A 22680-nucleotide genomic window follows, 5' to 3' on the forward strand; every position below is an offset into this window, starting at 1 on the left:
TGTTTGGTAGTCCATTCCCGACGATTGGTAGTCGAAATTTTAATTAATAATACAAAAAAAGACATACTCGCGTGAAGTTGGCCTCCCTTTCATAAAATTCGACTTTCTAGACTGCATAAAAAATTATAACAGTAAGCATTTGTTTGGTGGTTGCTTCCTGACGTTTGGTAGTCCATTCTTAATGATTAGTAATTAAAACTGTAATTAATAATACGAAAAAAGGACAAACTCGCACGTGAAGTTAGCTCCGCCTTCGTATAATTCGGCTTTCAGACTGTATAAAAAATTATAATAGTAAGCATTGGTATGGCGGTTGCTTCCTGACGTTTGGTAGTCTATTCTTGATTATTGGTAATTAAAACTGTAATTAATAATGCGAAAAAAACGTATACTCGTGTAAAATTGGCCCTACTTTCATAAAATGCGGCTTTTCAAACTGCATAAGAAATTATAACAATACGCATTCATTTAGTGGTTGCTTACTGAGATTTAGTAATTAGAATTGTAATTCATAATGCGAAAAAAAAGTATATGGTATCTAATTTTTAATGTTTATTACTATATATTAATGTGATCCAAGAAGTTGTGTGATCTTACTTTTGTTAAAATTTTTATTTTTTCTTATATTTTCGGTCCAACTTATGGACCGAAATGTAACGAGCTATGGACTCAAAAAGATACGTGGTGAGTTTGGTTAAAAGAATCATTTACCGTAGAACACGGTGACTTTGGTACGTGAGATTACCATAGTACATACAGTAACACCTTTCAATTTCAAATTTTATACTCATATGTTCTATTGCCACAAAAAATCGTGATCTAAACTTAACAAAGCAAATTTCTTTGTTTCAGCAGTTAATATTACCCCTCTCTGAAATTTTTAAAATTTAAGAAGTGTTGTATCAAAGTCATTTGTTTTATAAATAAAAGCATTTTGATAACATTATATACCTTCCATTGCAGAATGTATATATTGTAATTCTTTGAAGGGTATTATTTAACATCTCTGACGAAAACCGAAAAGACGTTATCAAATCATGAAGATATTTTTTAGATATATTTTGAACGTCTTTGAAATCTGTCATTTTTCAGACTTTTGTATATATCTGGAATATAGTATATTAACTTTATTTATTTTAAGTTAAATGCATGCAACCATCTTCTTTACGAAAAGAAGCTAATGTTTTACTAACACACGTAAATACTTCTAATGAATTTTTGTACCATTGACAAGAAAGCGAAAAAGTCCGCGGAAGAATTGAAAAAAATCAATTTTTTTCCAAACTTTAAAAACTATAATTTTGTCGTATATTTTTTTGATTCATTTTTTGTTTGTTATAAAATAAATTTTGTATACTAATAAAATTTTTGAATGCGTTTTAATATAGCTGTACATGTATATGTATATATATATATATATATGGGGCATTCTCCGTCAAAAAGGCCACTCCTGCTGCCCATTTCAATTTTTGAGATAAAATGTTCGAAAAGGGCTTAAAATTTTCGTTGAAATGTCTATTTTTCGATGCCGTTTGGCCTTTTGGAAAATTCAAAATGGCGGACCTAATATCACGGCTAGAATGAAAAAAGCCTTTGAAAAAATACATAATAACGTGAATAAATGTGCAAGATATGACGTAGCAGAGGTCTAATCCTTATGTGTAAGTGTGTGTGAGTGTGTGGGGGGAGGTGGGGGGAGGGAGGGTACGCGCGCTCATACGCGTGCGTTTATAAATGAATCACGTAAAAATCCTTGCTCAACATGGCTATCAAGACATTTGCATACAAAATTTTGAATCATTTCATCATCCTTGTCCTGAAAAAGTACGTCACAAAAAACCTACGGTACAGAAAATATTGTTCTTTAAAAAACATTTTTTCCACAGAATAATAGTAAGATTACTTAAAATTACTTTGAAACTTATACTATACTTATATTCCTCTTTTTGAGATAGTTGATTTATATTAGTCACTTTAACTCTTATGTTTGAAATGCTTGATTTACGCGAATCCCTTAGCCTCTCACATTCGGGATGCTTGATTTACGTGAGTCCCCTTGCCTCTCACATTCGGAGTGCTTGATGTACGTGAGTCCCCTTGCCTCTCACATTCGGGGTGCTTGATTTACGTAAGTCCCCTTGCCTCTCACATTCGAGGTGTTTGATTTAAGTGAGTCCCCTTGCCTCTCACATTTGGGGTGCTTAATTTACGTGAGTCCCCTTGCCTCTCACATTCGGGGTGCTTGATTTACGTGAGTCCCCTTGCCTCTCACATTCGGAGTGCTTGATTTACGTGAGTCCCCTTGCCTCTCACATTCGGGGTGCTTGATTTACGTGAGTCCCCTTGCCTCTCACATTCGAGGTGCTTGATTTAAGTGAGTCCCCTTGCCTCTCACATTTGGGGTGCTTGATTTACATGAGTCCCCTTGCCTCTCACATTCGGGGTGCTTGATTTACGTGAGTCCCCTTGCCTCTCACATTCGAGGTGCTTGATTTACGTGAGTACCCTTGCCTCTCACATTTGGGGTGTTTGATTTACGTGAGTTCCCTTGCCTCTCACGTGTGTACGTGTGTGCGTGTATGTGTATGTGTGTCTGTATATGTAGATAGATGTTTCATGAAATATTTTTTTATTTTTATCCTATATTTCTTACTTTTGTTCTCATAACTGCCATAGTATTCCATTTGTATCATTGGAATACCTTTTGATTAGTACTTTATTCTCGTCCACAACTATAAACCCATGATTTTTAAGAATTTGCGGTACAGGCGGTGCAGTTTCAAATCTCTTCTTAAGTTTTCTTTTTACCTTCTCATGGTCAGTTTTTTTTTAATAAAAAATCTTTATGTTCTTGAAATGTTTTTTAGCCCAATTAAAAAGAACTTGAGATGTTAGTATTGCATCCTGTGGTTTAGCAACAAGACTTGCTTTATATGCCTCTCTTTTGAAAGTAGCACCAATGCCATCATAAGCACTTTTACCGTGAGCAGTCGCACTGTAATGCCATTCTGCTTGAATATTGAAATCATGTTTATGATGCACTAAGTTAGCAATCTGAAATTTATTTTTAAAATGCTGTTTCGCCCCATCCGTCATGTATAATACTCTTTTAAGATTTTTGACATTTTTTAAAATCTCTGGAATTAATAATGTTTGTACAGTGTAAACGGCAGCGGTATCGTGTTTCAAACTCTCTAATAAAAATACATTACTCTTGTGCTTCAATTCAGAATTTTTTTTATAATAGTAAATAACAGGAAACACAGTACACTGATCATTGTTGAAGTGAAATGCTTGTGAGGCATTTTGACAAACATATGAATAGTTTTCAGAAAAATCAAACATGACAATTACTTCATCTTCACAAAGATTCTCTTTTTTTTCTGAAATGAAAAGCATTTGTTGTTTGGCGATAAATGAAAGAGATTTCAGAATTTGTAATTTGTTGCATAACTCGTTTATGAACTCATCAACTTTTAACTGTTGCGTTAATAGAGTTGATCGATCAGTTCCGGTCCATAAAGAACATTGAACATGGGAAATGCATGAATCGTCCAATAGTTTAGAAAGCTTTGTAGAAAGCTCGCTAGTACCTGGGCATTGATCACCTTTATCAAGATAGCAATCAGGATTCGATTCCTTACATATAATTTCATTCAAACAATCTTTATAATTGGAAAGTGGCTTGTCTATATTTTCTGTTAGTTTCCGTACATCAATTGCATCAATCATTAACTTGACATTTTCATGGATTGTGCAAACACAAACGGAATGTGTTCCAGAAGCCCCAGGGAGTATGCAATTTCTAGGTCTAAGTTTAGCAAATGTACTAAAGCTAACATCATATTTTGGGTTGGATTCTTTAAATAAGGCATGCAGTTCTTTTAAATTTAATAGTAAACAACGTTTTTGCACTATTATCCGTTTATTATTAAGGAAATGGCATTCTTCATTCCAGGCATTATCCTGCTGTTTATATAACTACTATAAAACTCAATTACTTTTTCAACAGTAATTTGCGGTAAAACTTTCCCAACTCTTTTAGTAGTATCAGCTAATACGCCATGGTTGAATTTCAATTCCTTAGATTTTTTTGCTAAATATCGTGATGCACCAAATTCTTTTACTATTTTTCTCACACTCCAAGACGACGGAGCTATAGTGAGAATTCGCACCCTTAAAGGATCATTGTGTTTCAAGGTGGAAAATTTTTGTTTAAGACCATCAAGCATTTCTTCCAGTTCAATTTCTCTAGGTGATCGAATGTTATCTTCATTATAAGAAATCTCTGAGTTATCAATATCCATTGTTAATGAGCTTCCATCACATTCCATATTTGTGACACAATCATTAGATTCATTTAAAGACATATCAACATATTCAGTCCTACTTTTTTTCCTACATGCACAACAAATTTTAGAATTAGTCGGTATCTCAGGAAATTTGTCCCGAATGAATTTTGGTATCGCTCGTAAATCTTTACCACAATGTCCTTTTTCACCAAGTTTCTTGAATGGATTCATACATCTATCTGTACGAGATTTAGCCGACATTTTTTATTTTGGATGTGGTACAGGTAAGAGATAATTGGAATAATTGTAGAAAAAGTAAAAGTCGATAAAGAAGAGACAAAAACGTGAGTTGAATATTCTATTTAACATAAAAAAACTTATTGATTGACGGAATTGCAAACTATAATTAATTAACTCGATAAATTCTGTGACTAATAAATGTATTGTGATGAGGTTCTCTAATCCAAAACAAGACAAGAAAATTTGAAAAATGAAAAAATATTGCTGTGCCTTTTATTCCATATGTATAGTTTTTTATGTACGAGATATAAGCACTGCCACATCCATCTAGCGGCGATACCGCGTACTACTCGCAGGTGTACGACTTTAAAGATAGATCTTTTGGGTTCATGCAGTGAATATGTCGTCAATATATTCGATTGACTTGTTCGCTATCGACTGTCAATCTTATGTATTTTGATCAACAGATGCTCCTGCATTTTACGTGATGTTTGCTAACACTATTTGCAATAAAAAAACTGCTTGGCGTTTGTTAACAGTCTGTCATCAATATGTTCGACATTTGCTTACTGTTAACCACTCTGTCATATATTTTACCAAGATTATTACATATTAACAAAAGTGTGCTACCATAATTGACTATAACAAAGTATGTTTTCTGTTTGCGGTTTTTCTACTAACTAATCTGTTGTCAACATTTGCAATTGTAAAAAATGTTATGAGGGATAATATAAGTTTCAAAGTAATTTTAAGTAATCTTACTATTATTCTGTGGAGAAAATGTTTTTTAAAGAACAATATTTTCTGTACCGTAGGTTTTTTGTGACGTACTTTTTCAGGACAAGGATGATGAAATGATTCGAAATTTTGTATGCAAATGTCTTGATAGCCATGTTGAGCAAGGATTTTTACGTGATTTATTTATAAACGCACGCGTATGAGCGCGCGTACCCCCCCCCTCCCCCCACCTCACCCCACACACTCACACACACTCCCTTACACATAAGGATTAGACCTCTGCTACGTCATATCTTGCACATTTATTCACGTTATTATGTATTTTTTCAAAGGCTTTTTTCATTCTAGCCGTGATATTAGGTCCGCCATTTTGAATTTTCCAAAAGGCCAAACGGCATCGAAAAATAGACATTTCAACGAAAATTTTAAGCCCTTTTCGAACATTTTATCTCAAAAATTGAAATGGGCAGCAGGGGTGGCCTTTTTGACGGAGAATGCCCCATATATATATACGAGTATATATATATATATATATATATATATATATATATATATATACATACATATATATGTTCATTATTTAAATTTATATATATTACTCCATACGGTTCTATCTTACAGTCTTCATGACAGTATTGCACTGAGTTTACTAGATCATTATATATACGAGATGTGATCAAAAAGTAAGGTAACTTTTTGAATTTTGCGCGCTCTGTATATACACTCTAGTTTCAAAATTTTTTTTTTGTGTTGGTACACTCGTCACTATCATATGTTCACAGTTTTGACTATATAGCATGTGTTGTTTTTACGTGAGAGGCATAAAGGTTAGACTCGTGTTTGCGTGCTCGGCGATTTTTTGCTGTTGAAAATAATGGACCAGAGAGTTTGTATTAATTTTTGTGTAACAAATGGTATTAAGTGTTCAAAAACTCTTGAAATGTTGATAGTGGCGTACGGTGAGTCAACTTTGAGCAAAAAAAATGTTTATAAATGGTATAAGTTATTTCAAGAGGGCCGAGAAAATGTTAACAATGAACCTCGCTCTGGACGACCCAGCACGTCAAAAACCGACGAAAATGTTCAGGAAGTGAAAGAAATTGTGTTGAAAAATCGTTGAATCACGATTAGAGAAATAGCTGATGATCTTAACATATCGTTTGGCTCATGCCAATCAATTTTAACGGATGTTTTGTATATGACACGTGTGTCAGCGAAATTCGTTCCAAAACTGCTTAATTTTGATCAGAAGCAGCGTCGCATGAACATCGCCCAAGACATGTTGAACGACGTCAATGATGATCCTGATCTGCTCAAAAGGGTTATAACTGGTGACGAAACATGGGTATATTGTTATGACGTCGAAACCAAAGCCCAATCATCCCAGTGGAAGAGCCCAGGAGAGCCAAGACCGAAAAAGGCACGCCAAGTTCGTTCGAATGTGAAGGTTTTGCTTACAGTTTTCTTTGATTACCATGGCGTTGTGCATCAAGAATTCCTACCACAAGGTCGTACGGTAAACAAGGAGTATTACTTTGAGGTTATGCGGCGTTTGCGTGAATCAATAAAAAAAAACGTCCGAAAGTGTGGAAAGAAAATTCATGGATTCTGCACCATGATAATGCGCCTGCGCACATGTCGTTACTAGTGAGTACTTTTTTGGCCAAAAACAATACTATTATCATGCCTCAGTCACCGTATTCACCAGACTTGGCCCCCTGCGACTTTTTCCTCTTCCCAAAATTGAAAAGGCCTATGAAAGGACGAAGATTTGCGACGATTGAGGAGATTAAGGCTGCATCGCTGGAGGAGCTCAAGGCAATACCCAAAAGTGCATTTCAGAAATGTTTTGACGACTGGAAAAAGCGCTGGCACAAATGCATTGTATCAGAGGAGGATTATTTTGAAGGGGATAACATAATTTTGGATGAATAAATGAATATTTTTTTATAAAAATGAAAAGTCACCTTACTTTTTGATCACACCTCGTATTTAGGGTTGCCAGATCTAATATCAATATTTCCGGGACATCTCTGAGACGATGGTTGAAAAACGGATATTAATTATTATTAAAGAGTTTTTGTATCAGTAATGTCTCCACATAAATCATAGTATACTGTAATCTCTTTTTAAAAAATAATTTTAAACTAAAGTAACTTTTTTTTTAAGATAGAAAAGCGAGTTAAAAAACTAAAATGTATATTTCTTTTAAAAGTTTTTCTCTGATTATTTAGAAAAAAACTAAGAAAACTACATATCCTAGTTTTGAGTCGCCTGATAACGGTGTATATGATTTATTTAAAGGAAATAATAAAGTAAAAACTATTATATGAAATTTTTTTTATTTATTATCATAAAGTATAATTTGTACTTTTTATTTGTATTATTCATATCAACTTTGAAAAATAAATTATCTTACTATCATTTCTACATGTGATCATATTAAAAATATCATTTCCGGGACAAAAAACTTTAATTACTGGACACGGGACCAGTCGACAAATTCCGGGACAATCCCGGAAATCCCGGACATCTGGCAACCCTATATATATTCCATATGCCGTGTATTCTTCTTGCATATGCAATATAATGCTGATTAGTATATGCATATACTAATCAGCATTATAATAACATGCTATTATTCCAGCTAACCTATAAATTCAGTATAAAGCGATGAATTATAAATATATTGTGAGCAAGTGCGAAAAAACATTACAAAATTACATAGCCATATTTTAAAAACAATTATGATTGCTAAAGCTACAATATATTATCAATAAATTTAAAAATACAAAAAGCACAGAATATATGTTTTATATTAAATAAAGAACTGCAACTGATATGTGAAAACACAATATAAACGAAATGCTTTATTGGTTATTGCTAAATCTTAGTGTTGATTTTTATTGTGTGATTTTATATACATTTTTTCAAGTTCACGAAATTGCATGCCGGATAAATTTTTGGTCTTAAAACACAATTCTAAGTTAAATAAGAAACAATTATTTCACGTTATTAAATTGGAAGAGAGAATTTATTCGCATTTAGTTTATTTTACTATCGATATAAACAGAATTAAAAAAAAAAATTAGGTCAACCTTTTATTTAGATACATTACTTCTTTTTGTATTATTACAATTTTTCGACTACCAATCATCGGAAATGAACTACCAAACGTCAGTAAGCGACCACCAAACGAATGCTTACTGTTATAATTTCTTATGCAGTCTGGAAAGCCGAATTTTATGAAAGGGGAGCCAACTTTACGCGACCATGTCTTTTTTTTGTATTATTAATTAAAATTCCGACTACCAATCGTCGGGAATGGACTACCATACACCACCAAACGACCACCAATTAAATAGTAATGATAGTTACTAGATTTTTAATAGTGGGGGGGGGGGCAACTTCACGCAGCTGATGGAAAAACCTATTATGTCAATTATTGTGGTTCTTAATGCTGAATAATAATTTTTAAATTTTACAATCTTCAACTTATTCATACTGAGCGCCGCATATTCGTCGGACTTGAAACATAGTCATGAAGGCGGAATACATAATATTAATTCTTTAGAAGCTCCTCTGGCGAGCAGGATCTTATATATGTTTCTATTTGCACAAAAACAGTATTAATAAAAGTTAAGAAGTTAATAATATTGATAAAAGTTAAATAAATTTAAATTTGATTCGTTAAGTGTAACCGTAAGTAATATATTCAACAGCAATGAATCGTTATAACAGGAATACTTAAATTAAATTTTTTGGCTAACTGATATCAAATAATTTTAATAAAAAGATATAATTTCTGACAACATAAAACAAGTTGCGTAAAAAAAGTACTGTTTAAAAAAAGAAAATTACTTATTAACTGATAGTATAATCACAGGAATGATCTTATCGATACTCTTATCGAACTAAGAAACACTCATAAAGATTAGAACGTTAAAGGATTTAATAAGCCAAATGATTCAACATTTTTAATGCATAAATTGTTCAATTTGTATTTAAAAAGATCAGAATTTAATTTGTTAAAGCAATAAATTTAATAGTTAAAAATTAATCATAATAACAAATAGAAACTTTTAAAAACGTATAAATTGCAATTTTAGTAGTACCACAAGCAGTTATATTTTCTTCACGGTTGGTTACGAAACTTCTTGGTTGGTAATGGTTCTACGAAATCTTGATACATCCGGAAGTACAAGATAGACTTAGAAAAAAAATTTTTGGTGCGCTTTACAAAACTGATGCTAAAATCACATATATAATATATGATAAGGTATTCAAACATCGTATAAAAACGTAGTATGAAAAGATAACATATTGTACTCTTTAATAAGATTTATTTAAACTTTATAATAAAGTACTCGAATATCATACTGTTTTTTATATCTTCATACATTGAAAAAGTTATCTGATTTAAATTTTCATAAATATTTGTACGCTACTTTTGAAAGGATAATTGTAATTTTATAATCTGTTCTCTAGATATTTTTCTCGGTGTGTATATGTTTATTAACTGTCCATCATGTTGTTTTTAGGTGTCATCTTCTTCATATTTATACACACATTATCTTCTGCGTACGACTGAGAATTCGTGTTAAAATTAATTTTTGTTATATTTACAAACAAATTCTTCAACAATTCTTGCTATACTTTAACATTTCTAGAAAATATTTGCCTAGATATAGCATTTGACCGCCCATCGAAACCGGCATTCGCCATTACTTCAGAAGAATATAAAAATGACTTAAAGAATAATACTTTTCTATCTTAAAGATGATATTCCAAAATTAAAAAAAAAATAGCTTTAATTGTAGGCTGTTTAAACAGTTGAGGCATTTAATAACATAAAATCTTGTCATTATTTATTTACATATAATAGGTTTAAAGTAAATTGGAAGTAAATTTATATATTAACGAAACATTTTATTATTTTAGCATAAAATAATATTATAATACTTAAAACTAATTACAAGAAACATTTACATCTAACCATTGATAACGGTCTTTGTTCATTTTTCCTAAAAAAAGTTCGAGATATAATTATAAATATTATTTATAATTATATCGCAAACTTTTTTTTAAGTGAAGTCGTAAGTCATCTCTTATGGTAAAAGGTGTATACAACCATTAATGAACACCCTGTATTTAATTAATAATCGTCTAAGGTATTTTGTACCTAAGACGTTTACACATGTACGCTAAGACATACGAGTACGTATAAAATCTGGAATGTGTCTGTAAGTTATATCGTTATTTTCTGTTTTCAGGTATGAAATTTGCCTTCTTGCAAATAAAGGTGGGACTTGCAAAACTGTTGTTAAAATATAAATTTAAACCACATCCAAAAACTTCAATCCCGTTAACGTTAGATAAAATGTTAGTTTTAATAGTTACTGCAAAAGGCGGAATACATTTAACCATTGAGCAACGATAACGGTCTTTGTTCATTTTTCCTAAAAAAAAGTTTGAGATATAATTATAAATAATATTTATAATCGATTGTCATTGTAAAAAGCACTGTTCAGAAACATTAAAGACATCATTTTATGTTTATTGTTTAATGATAAACAGAGATAAAATGATATTTCAAATGAATTTTCTAATGGTATTTCCGAAATTTCTGAACGTAGGAAAATTCAAAATCAGGAAAATTCTAAACAATAAAAAATTAAAGATATATAAGTTTGTAACAAGGTATGGTGTTTCTTTTAAACTAAACTAATTCTTTAAAATTATTTTTATGGATAGTTATATTACAACCACGTTTTTTCTTTCACCGATTATGCTGTGCATTAGATTTTTATAAATCACGTTCTAAATAATAAATATTTCACTTTGAGTCTAGACTCTGTCAAACGACACTCTGACGAATGTAATCGTTCAAGTTTCAATAGAAAATAATAATTACAAACAATCTTATTCAATAAAATGCAAATGGGTGTGCCATATTACCTTTTTCTCCTCTATTTAAAAAGACGCGCATTAATGAAAGATTTGTCAACAGGTGAAGTCTTCCAGAATGCATATTTAAAATATAAAGCTTGTGGCATTTTTGGGATATACGCATTTTTCAAACCAACTCTAATCATTACTGAGTACCACATATTATTCAAACAGTGCTAACAACAGAGTTTAAGTGTTTCCAAGATCGCGGAGTGTTCTGCGATGAAAAAGTCGATTCTATGTCGACGCACTTATTTTCAATGAGTGGCCAAAAATGGCGTAATTTACGATCGAAATTAAATCCATATTTTAATTTAGGAAAAATAAAACAATCTTTTATGATTATAAAGAAATGCAGCGAAGAACTTCAAAAAAATTTAGAGGGCAAAGCTCAAATAAAAGATTGCATAGATATTAAAGATATGTTCGAAAGGTACTTTTTTTATTCTTAAGATTTTTTATTCTTAATAATATACGAGCATTAATTAAAATAATGTGAAAAATGAGGTATACAATGGATGTTACAATGGCCACAGCATTCGGCATTCAATCAAATTGTATAAAACAACAAAATAATGAATTTAAGTATTGGGGAAAACAAGTCTTCGAAGAGGAAAGCATTTTGAAAGCTCTTTTCATGTTTACACCTAATGTAATGAAATTTTTTTCCGTACCCTTTACGGACAGAAAGACGAGTAAATTTTTTATGGAATTATTTCAAGAAAATGTGAATTACCGACAAAATAATAATATTATCAGACAGGATTTCATGAATGCGCTTATACAATTGATGGAGAAGGGATATGTTAACAACGAAAAAGACGTTATCGGCGATTTATGTAAGTATTTCAATCATGTAATATTACTTTAAAATGAATCGCTTTTTTTGCCTTAAGAAAAAAACTCTCAAGTTTGTGTTAAATTAAAATATAAATTCAAACCACTAATTATAAACCAATAATTATAAATATAAATTTATAATTATATCTCAAACATTTTTTTAGGAAAAATGAACAAAGACCGTTATCGTTGATCAATAGTTAGATGTATTCCGCCTTTTGCCGTAACTATTAAAACTGACTTTTTATCTAACGTTAACGGGATTGAAGTTTTTGGATGTGGTTTGAATTTATATTTTAACAACAGTTTTGCAAGTCCCACTTTTATTTGTCTTAGCGTACATGTGTAAACGTCTTAGGTATAAAATACTTTAGACGATTATTAATTAAATACAGGGTGTTCATTAATGGTAGTATACACCTTTTACCATAAGAAATGACTTACGACTTCACTTCACATAAATTAGTAAGTCATAGTTAAGGCGCGCTCTTATGGTAAAAGGTGTAACAACCATTAATGAACACTCTGTATGTCTGTAAAAAAAATTTTTGTAATAATCAAGTCGCATGTTTAAAAAAATTTTTAATAAAAAATATGTACAAGTTAAATAAGATTGTTCTTACCCATGCACATCCGTGGTCCTTCACCAAATGGTAATATGCAAACGAGTGCCTTGTTGCTTTATTGGCTTCGGTGAATCGTTCCGGATCAAAATCCGGATCCGGATATATAGTTGGATGGCGGTGCAATCCAAGCACCGGTATAATGATTATAGTTTCTTTTGAAATGTGGATATCTGTATCTGAGAGATCCATATCTCTAGTGCACTTCCGAAATAAAATGGATAGTGGGGGATATTTTCTTAAAGTTCCTGCAATAAGTAAAAGCATATAAAGATATTATACGTGTGCATGTGTATGCATATACGTTATATGTGCTTTATGCATTTATTACACTCTTTCTAATATATTTATTATTTTGATTGTATCGAACACATAGATACCTGTTCAATAGAATCAAAATAATAAATATAGTAGAAAGAGTATAATATATAAAGCACATATAATATATACGTACAGATATATCTTTCGTATAAAAATTCATATAAACGAGTAATTGTTTTCAGATCAATATAATTACCATTTATTATGTTTTGAAAATATTTCATTTCATTTGCAGCCTCGTACGATATCATCATGATTTTCTAATAATTCATCAATTTCTGTGCGAACTTTATCCTGTATATCAGGATTGCACGCTAATTCATACAAACAATATGAAGCTGTTGTGGCTGACGTTTCGTAGCCAGCCAAAAAGAAACCGAAAGCTTGTGCAGCCGCTTCAGCTATGGTTAATTTATTTACGTCTGCTGTAAACAAATAAAACGGTTTTTTAACAATTTTTTTATTTTAATGTTACATGGACACGTTAAAAGAAGTTAATTACACGATTATTACACATATTCACAATTTTTCAAATTAGAACTTAGGCATTCGCGGTCCGAAATGACACATAAATTGAGTATTCATTTCTAAATAGATTTCCACTTGAGGGTTAACATTCAATTTATCGTTTTGATCCGTCAAGATCTCTATAATTGGGTGTATTTTGTCGTAATGGTTTTTCTTTTTTTGCGTTAACCTTCAATGTCGAGTGTAACCATTAATTGATGGTGTCCGAAATCACACCCAAATTTGGGCGTTTTTTTAAGAGTTTAACACTCAAATTTTAGTATTCTTTGTGAGTGTTTAATACACAAATTTGAAGGTTTTTTTCTTAAGGCAGAAAAAGCGATTCATTTTAAAGTAATATTACATGATTGAAATACTTATATAAATCGCCGATAACGTCTTTTTCGTTGTTAAGAGGATGCTATAGTGACCGAAGAACTTCCTCGACGTCGGCATTGCAGATTATTTTTCGAGGGAGACCAGGCTATCGCTCTTTGTCCAACGCATAGATCTGTCTTTGTTTTTCGATTATTTTGCCATCTGCGAAAAGACCTATCAACTACAGCCACTGCTCTTCTTGCCATCGTTTACGTGCGCTAAGCAAAAGTTGGACACATACAGCTGTTCACCTATTAAACTTTTTTGTTAGGTTATTGACTGAAACGATACACAGTCAGTGCTGTTTGTTAGAGTTTTCTGAAGTCCGCCCTGGTCTCATTTTATACATACGAGCTACAGAACGTTAGTAAATAACAAAAATTAACCTTGGTTGACAGATCCACGAGTCGAAAATAAATAAATTTTTAACTTTTTGATCGATTTTCTCATAAAATTTACCAGAGCAGACTTTGTTTTGGTGCGTACTTTTATTTTGCAAAAGGATTTTGTGATCTGTAAAGCCAATTCGAAAATTAATGAACACTGTAATGGTCGGTAATTCCCGTCAGTATAGCATCCTCTTAAGGCTCCTGAGTACTCGCCGCGGCCATATTGAAGTCGTGACATCAGAAGCGAGAAATTGCGTTAAATGACACGTAATTTTGTCCGACATGCCATTTGTAAATAAAGCCAATTTGGATAAAACAAACTAAGCAGATGACTTTAAAACACTTCTAAATATCGGTCACGACTATCCTTTTTCCGCTTAACAATCAGTAAATAGTTGTAAAAAGCATGTAAAGTGAAGCAATTGAAACAGGAAAACACATGGGCACATAATTTTGTCCGACGTGCCATTTCTAAATAATGCCAATTTGGATAAAACAGATTAATCAGATGGCTTTAAAACACTTCTAAATATCGGTCACGACTATTCTTTTTTCGCCTAGCAGTCAGTAAATAGTCGTAAAAAGCACGTAAAGTGACGTCTATTCAGACAGGAAAACACACGGATAGCTATTAAAAGGAGTGAAAAATATACTTTTATGTATAAAATTCAAAGAAACTTTATTCACGGTCTATTTTTACGAATTTGGTAAATACGAGACAAGTCATGTTTTTACAATGAAACACATAATAACAAAATGACATGCACGATAACATTTCATCGTCAATCTGTCACGTTTCACGTGTATTAGTTCTAATTTTGTCCGCGACGAAATGTCGCTACCGTCAACGCGGAGTTCTCGGCTGAGGAGTCAGGAGCCTTAACATATCCCTTCTCCATCAATTGTATAAGCACATTCATGAAATCCTGTTTGATAATATTATTATTTTGTCGGTAATTCACATTTTCTTGAAATAATTCCATAAAAAATTTACTCGTCTTTCTGTCCGTAAAGGGTACGGAAAAAAATTTCATTACATTAGGTGTAAACATGAAGAGAGCTTTCCAAATGCTTTCCTCTTTGAAGACTTGTTTGTCCCAATACTTAAATTCATTATTTTGTTGTTTTATACAATTTGATTGAATGCCGAATGCTGTGGCCGAATGCTTGTAACATCCATTGTATACCTCATTTTTCACATTATTTTAATTAATGCTCGTATATTGTTAAGAATAAAAAATCTTAAGAATAAAAAAAGTATCTTTCGAACATATCTTTAATATCTATGCAATCTTTTATTTGAGCTTTGCCCTCTAAATTTTTTTGAAGTTCTTCGCTGCATTTCTTTATAATCATAAAAGATTGTTTTATTTTTCCTAAATTAAAATATGGATTTAATTTCGATCGTAAATTACGCCATTTTTGGCCACTCATTGAAAATAAGTGCGTCGACATAGGATCGACTTTTTCATCGCAGAACACTCCGCGATCTTGGAAACACTTAAACTCTGTTGTTAGCACTGTTTGAATAATATGTGGTACTCGGTAATGATCAGAGTTGGTTTGAAAAATGCGTATATCCCAAAAATGCCACAAGCTTTATATTTTAAATATGCATTCTGGAAGACTTCACCTGTTGACAAATCTTTCATTAATGCGCGTCTTTTTAAATAGAGGAGAAAAAGGTAATATGGCACACCCATTTGCATTTTATTGAATAAGATTGTTTGTAATTAATATTTTCTATTGAAACTTGAACGATTACATTCGTCAGAGTGTCGTTTGACAGATTCTAGACTCAAAGTGAAATATTTATTATTTAGAACGTGATTTATAAAAATCTAATGCACAGCATAATCGGTGAAAGAAAAAACGTGGTTGTAATATAACTATCCATAAAAATAATTTTAAAAAATTAGTTTAGTTTAAAAGAAACACCATACCTTGTTACAAACTTATATATCTTTAATTTTTTATTGTTTAGAATTTTCCTGATTTTGAATTTTCCTACGTTCAGAAATTTCAGAAATACCATTAGAAAATTCATTTTATCTCTGTTCATCATTAAACAATAAACATAAAATGATGTCTCTAATGTTTCTGAACAGTGCTTTTTACGATGACAATCGATTTATCGAAGAAATATTTCGATATAAAAATTTCTCTTAAAAAAATCATCTTAACAAAATTCCATGTTATCGCTTTAACTTTGTATAACTCGAAATATGTGTAGCCAAATAATCAGTTAAATATAAAAAAAATATTCGAGCATATATACGTTCGTGTAATAATACGAGTTTAAGAATAACGAAGAATTAGTATGTGTAATTAAAGTTTAAAAGTATACCTTGAAAAAGTTTAGAAGTGCTCAAAAGTAAAAATGCTTTATAACAATTGTCAGTTATTATGTATTGGCATATTAGCATCACTAAAAAAAGGTGAGCTACTAAACGAATAATTCCATAAGCAATTGTTAGAATACGTCACTTGATTACCTGAAATAATAGGGATAGCCATATTGTCGACAGTGGCCATAATACCCTTTTCTCCTCTATTAAAGATGTAATAACGTAGCGATAACTATTAAATCATCGATCTGATAAAAATTGGTGTATATTTTGTATACTCATAAAATGTAAGAGTAATTAATGTAAAAAATTTCATGTATGCATAATCTTTAGTTATTTTTATACATCTTTATACAAAAAATTTATGGATTTTAGCTAGACTTCAATCAATTTTCAAAAAATGTTAATTTAAATTAATTGAAATAATTGAAATATATTCTTCAATTTATATAATTATGAAAAACATTTTAATAGCTACATGGTGACTTTATTCTATTGTAAAACTAATCATACCCTACCGTAAAAGTCGTATGTGATGAAATCATATACGATTGTATATGATATTGTCACATGTGTTTTTGGGATGCGATCGTATGTGCATGATATACGATTCATAGATCTATCGCATACGAAAAAAAGCGCAGTTCCTTTGAAATATCTACATAAATATGTATTATATTACACCACATAATCCCAATGAGCAACACAATATTTTTATAATATTTTAAAAAACATTTTTTGCAAAAAATTCCATTTTTAGGAATTTTTTCGGAAATTCTCGAGCGGTCACCCATCCAAGTCGCAACCCCGATGAACGTTGCTTGACTTCCAAGATCGCTGCGAAATGATCCCTCATGATGACCTGTGAACACTTTATTCTGATTTGCGTATATAACTGATAAATCAGGTCAATATACGTTATCGAAAAAATGAAATATGTATAATTAAAGCATAATATTTATATTTAACATACAATATATAAAATTATTATTAATTTTATTAGTTAATAAAATAGTTCTTTCACTATTTTCACAAATGCGAAATAGCATCTAAAATAACTTTTGTTATTTGTTGAAATAAGAATGCAACTAAAAAATATATACAAAATACTCAAATTCAATGAACGGCATGCCAAATTAATTTTTAGTCATAACACAGTTCTAAATTGAACAAGATTTGAGTAAAGTATATAAAAATCACACAAACAATACAAGCACGAATATCCAACTGCAACAGTTGAAAGCATTCTTGTTCAATTTGTATTGATACAGTAACGGTCAAAATATCTATCTACTACTTTAAAAAATATATGTTAATATAATAGAATAATTAAATTAAATATGAAAAAATTTTTATTAAAAAACATTTAACAAATATTGTCTGCTCATTAGGATATAAATTGAGTTTTCTTCATTCATGAACCTATTTCGTCTAAAAGTATATATATGCAATTATATATTTTTCATTATTAATATCAGTAATAATCTTTAAAAAGATTCAAATACTACATAGATTACAAAAAATAAACTGATTTTAAATATTATCATCGACAATATATGTATATTATCCAATGTGTAACAGCCAAAATAAAATAATTATTTATTTAGAATGTATATAATTATAATTATTGCAAATAAATAAACAAATGTAAGATAATTTATAAATCGAGTTAACATTTATTGTTGTTATGCGAGAAAAAACTCGGTTTCAGAAGACTTTTTCAATGATGACTTCAATGATTTAATTAGAGTTATGCTTGCAAAATATGCATGTATTTCGTATGTGTCGATGTATATCGTATATGATGGATGTGCTATCGTATAGAATCATATATGATTCTTATACGATAAATTTGCATGTTAAACACGTAATTCTATATAATTTCCGCCCGTGATATGTAATTCGTATGTGATCGCATAACGATCGTATGTCTAATAATACGATTGCCATGTGGTCGCATACAAGTCATATAAAAATCGTATGTACCTTATGCGCAATCTTATATGATTCGGAACATACGTCAAACATGTCACATGTGATTCCGAAACAAATGTCCAACGGTGATATGTAATTCGTATACAACATATGTCTAATCATGCGATCAGCATGTGATCGCATACGATTCGTATAAGATTCGCATATAATTCTTATACGATGAGATATGATTCATATATCATTCGTATACTATTGATATATGATTCACATACCAAATTTACGGTAAGGTAGATAAGAAAAATAAAACTAATATAGATAACAAGAGGTCAATCAAAGATTGTAGTTATTGTCTAACGTCATTGACTACGTAATAGAGATTTTTTATTATTATAAAGATACTCACCGATTGATAAATTTCCTTTCAAAAGAGATATTAAATCATTTACAGGTGCAACGGGTTTTTTTATCAGAAGTTTCCCTTTTTGTCCATAAGTTAAAGCGCACATACTTGTGCGCTTTAACTTATGGACAAAAAGAATGTGCAAAACATATAAAACGGTAACTAAAGTCCCAATTAATTTACTTAACATGTCGGATGGATATCTTTATCTAAAACATATCAATTAATGGTTGTTTTCGTAAAATTTTATAATTAAAAACAAAATGTAGTATTATCTTATAATATAACCCATAGAAACATAAAAATACATTATTTTATCACGATATATTTTATTTTTTAAACAAAATAATCTTTTAAATTTATTTTTGTAGATTACTACTCCTCTTCTTCTTTGACTTATTATTCAATGTCATTAAATTTTTATAAATTACATCCTAAATAATAAATATTTTATAAGTGTTGCTGCTAGTAAACTTTATATAAAAGAAAACTCACAAAGCTTGCAACATTTGTAATACAAATAGTTCACATTTATCTCCCTTACATAACTTTATATACTGAATTTATACACATTACGTTACATATTAAATTCAATTACATTATTTAAAAGCTACATTGCAGGCTTTCACAAGCTAGATTAAAATTAAAAAGAAATTAATACCCAACACATTTTTCAAAATTACATATACATCTATAAAATAAATCTCAGCTATCTGCTGATATTTAGCTTTTATAAAAACGTCATGAAAACTAATAATTTATGCCCTTTGTAATGTCTAAATACACTGTAACAAAGTAATTTTAACAATTGTTTTTAGAATTCAACGCGAATTATACAAAAATTTATAACTCATCCACACTAGCTCACGATCTTTTCTCCTTTATTATTAATTTAATAATATATTATAATTTAAATATTATTAACTTAGATTCCTGTACACAGAACGCTTCTTTAATAAAAATAAAAAATTTCTAACACATCTTTACAATGTTTCAAAGATGTTTCTGGAATATCAAAATATGCACTTTCAAAATCTTATTAAAATATTAGATTACGGAACGGTGTCGCGGAAATTGTCGGAACGGTGTCAACGCGGGTGCGTTTTTGCGCATTTTATATGCAGATTTAAAGAATGGAAGGGGAAAACGATAAATTTATTTTTTTATTATCTTTCTGTTTTGGTTTGATACTTTATTTAAGATTACTTCTTAAAGGTAAAAGATGTAAACAACTATTAATAAACGCTCTGTTAATATCGCTATCAGTTAAATGATAACAATAAGACCCGGTGCGCGATAATAAAATGCATAAACAACAGCTCAAGCTCGTGAAATTATTGATCGTCTTGCGTAACAAATCAATAAATCAGCGACACCGTTTTACCGATTTATTCTTATAAACGCTAGAACTCTTTTTAGAACTCATCTAGAACTATAGATCTTTTAAAATGTTACAAGAATTGGGTCTGGAAAATTACACAGGACAAACTGAGACGCGGCGTGAACATGGGGTCTCACTTTGTCCTATGCGTTTTTTTCGCTTTAAAGGCCAGAACTATTTGTTTTATCTATCAGGAACTGTAGAACTATTGAAAATAAACCCAGAACTGTCAATGTTTAGTGAGTTTCCACCAAATGATATGCCAGCTTTACACACATTCTTATAAAATGTGTACGCTGAATCACATGCGACAGTGTACGATAATAGCATATATGTTTATGGAACACGATTGTATGCACCTGATATATCGATTCAATATCAATCGCAAATGAAAAAAACAAACATGTGATACTTGAGAGTCATATCTTGCTAACGTTATGTAACGTTGCATTATACGACGTTTTGCGTTTTTTCGCATAAATGTTCGGTAACGTCTAAAGGCTGTTCTACAATGAGTTGAAAACGCTCCGTCGCCAGTTGCAAAAAATGGCAAGTAGCGCTATTTCCGGTGACAAGAGAGTGTCGCGGTTGTCAAACGAGAGTTAGCCAACTTTTAACTTAGGCGACAGCAACTGGCGATCGCATCATCTTAACCTTATAAAGTGAATTGAAAGAACGTAGCGGAGCGCGGCAAAAATTACGACAAATGTGATTTAATTGTGGTAGGACAATTTTCGGTAGTGATTTCTTAAATGTCTGGTGTTCTCTTAGCAGAATCAAACGACACTATTTTTGCTTGATGCTTAATAATTTGTACTACCAAAATGTGCAAATCAAGGGTACAAATTCTTAAATTGCACATTTTGGTAGTACAAATTATTACGCATCGAATAAAAATAATGTCGTTCGATTCTGCTGAGGAAAAAGTGTACTTTATTCTTGAAGTTGGTCTAGAATATAGAGGTGTAAATTGTTTTCAAGCTGATTATATTAATTAAACTTATATTATTAATTTATCTGCAGTAGTACAAAATTAGTACTAATTATATCAACTTTATTTTTATTTTCTAATTTTTTTCTTTTGGTTCTGCTGGCTTCATATGAATCTAGCAAGATCACAAATTTCTTCGAAACGGCATAGGGTACAAAATTATTTTTTATGATACAAATTAGTACAAAATCAGTACTAAATATTCCACTAAGTTTCACTTGATTCTACCGATTTGGTTTCGCTAGCTTCATAGACGTTGTAAAGAGATAAAACGTCTCCTTACAATTTACGCTTAATATTAATATATTATTTCTTGTGCTTTTAAAAAGCGAGATACTAGTCAGTTGACTACAAGCGAAAAATAACTTTTACTCTTTATCCATGAAAAATAATTTCTGTTTTTCATAACAATCTATAATCTGTAATATACTTTCTAGCAAATTACTTAATCTCTTTTGATCCTCTCTCACAGCACTGTACGTTTTGTACGCATGCGCGAAAAGAGAGAGCACGCATGGTTACAGCACAGTATCATCGTTTTACTTTCATTTTTTGACTTGTTTCAAAATTAATATTATCTACTGGATATTAATTTGTAATTTGTACTTCTAATTTATAAATTCCGTCAGTGATTAACCCACAATTATAAGTTCTGTATTTATTTGATAGAAGATTGAAAGCTATTTTCATGAAACCGTAAATCACTAAGAAAATAATTTATTTTAATTAATATATTTTAATTATTTATTATAGTTAATATTAATATATTAACTTAATGTTAATATATTAACTTACTAGATAAAAATATTTTTAAATAAAAAAATGTTGGTAATTTGTTTCACTTTAGGATCTCTTTAAGACATCTTAATAGTCACCGTAGTAGAAATATTAAATTTCTAACAGACTGTTTACCAATAAAGAGAATTAAGATAAAACAAAATATTATTTTAAAATGATTATAATTTTATTTAAAAATAAACTAAAATTATTTTTATTTTCTATTTTGACTGTCAAGAGGAAATTAACGATAGTTTTGGTTTATTTTTATAAACGTTATAAAAATAATTTTATTATTTTGTTTTATTTAAATTCATTTATTTAGAAGTTATGTATAAGAAATTTTAATATGTTATTTTCTATTTGACATCATAATAAATATAATTGGGATTACAGTCTTCTATTATTGTTTACCGTAAATATTGAAAATATTTAGCTTTCATTATATATTTTATAAATTTTCAATATTTGTAGTGAACAGTGGAACGCAGCTTAGATAAAAATTTTATGTCTTTTGCATAAAGGATGCAATTTGTGGTGCAAGAAAAGTTGATACAATAGTCAATTATTC

General features: G+C 30.4%; 2 protein-coding genes across 2 annotated transcripts; both read right to left on the reverse strand.

The window, feature by feature from the left end:
* Window positions 1-12241: 12241 nt before the first annotated feature.
* On the reverse strand, window positions 12242-13887 carry LOC120357919 (cytochrome P450 6l1-like). The gene is made up of 3 exons (XM_039449887.1): window positions 13200-13887; window positions 12683-12930; window positions 12242-12592 (listed from the first exon to the last, which is right to left on the reverse strand). The coding sequence occupies exons 1-3, from the start codon at window positions 13255-13257 to the stop codon at window positions 12536-12538; spliced, it is 363 nt and encodes a 120-aa protein (XP_039305821.1). The 5' UTR covers window positions 13258-13887; the 3' UTR covers window positions 12242-12535.
* Window positions 13888-15485: 1598 nt separating this feature from the next.
* LOC113005992 lies at window positions 15486-19150 on the reverse strand. Its single transcript, XM_039449888.1, has 2 exons — window positions 18964-19150; window positions 15486-15910 (listed from the first exon to the last, which is right to left on the reverse strand). The coding sequence occupies exons 1-2, from the start codon at window positions 19148-19150 to the stop codon at window positions 15792-15794; spliced, it is 306 nt and encodes a 101-aa protein (XP_039305822.1). The 3' UTR covers window positions 15486-15791.
* Window positions 19151-22680: the final 3530 nt, after the last annotated feature.

This window comes from Solenopsis invicta, chromosome 5 (assembly GCF_016802725.1).
Source record: "Solenopsis invicta isolate M01_SB chromosome 5, UNIL_Sinv_3.0, whole genome shotgun sequence".
NCBI lineage: Eukaryota > Metazoa > Arthropoda > Insecta > Hymenoptera > Formicidae > Solenopsis > Solenopsis invicta.

Excerpts from the sequence above, each read along its gene's own strand:
- LOC120357919 (XM_039449887.1), bottom strand. The coding sequence starts at position 13,257 with ATGATGATATCGTACGAGGCTGCAAATGAAATGAAATATTTTCAAAAC. Across the intron at positions 12,931-13,199 it reads TTTTCAAAACATAATAAATG|GAACTTTAAGAAAATATCCC; the intron begins GTAATTATATTG and ends TACTTATTGCAG. Across the intron at positions 12,593-12,682 it reads AGGACCACGGATGTGCATGG|ACATACAGAGTGTTCATTAA; the intron begins GTAAGAACAATC and ends TTTTTTTTACAG.
- LOC113005992 (XM_039449888.1), bottom strand. The coding sequence starts at position 19,150 with ATGTTAAGTAAATTAATTGGGACTTTAGTTACCGTTTTATATGTTTTG. Across the intron at positions 15,911-18,963 it reads GAAAGGAAATTTATCAATCG|GTGAAGTCTTCCAGAATGCA; the intron begins GTGAGTATCTTT and ends ATTTGTCAACAG.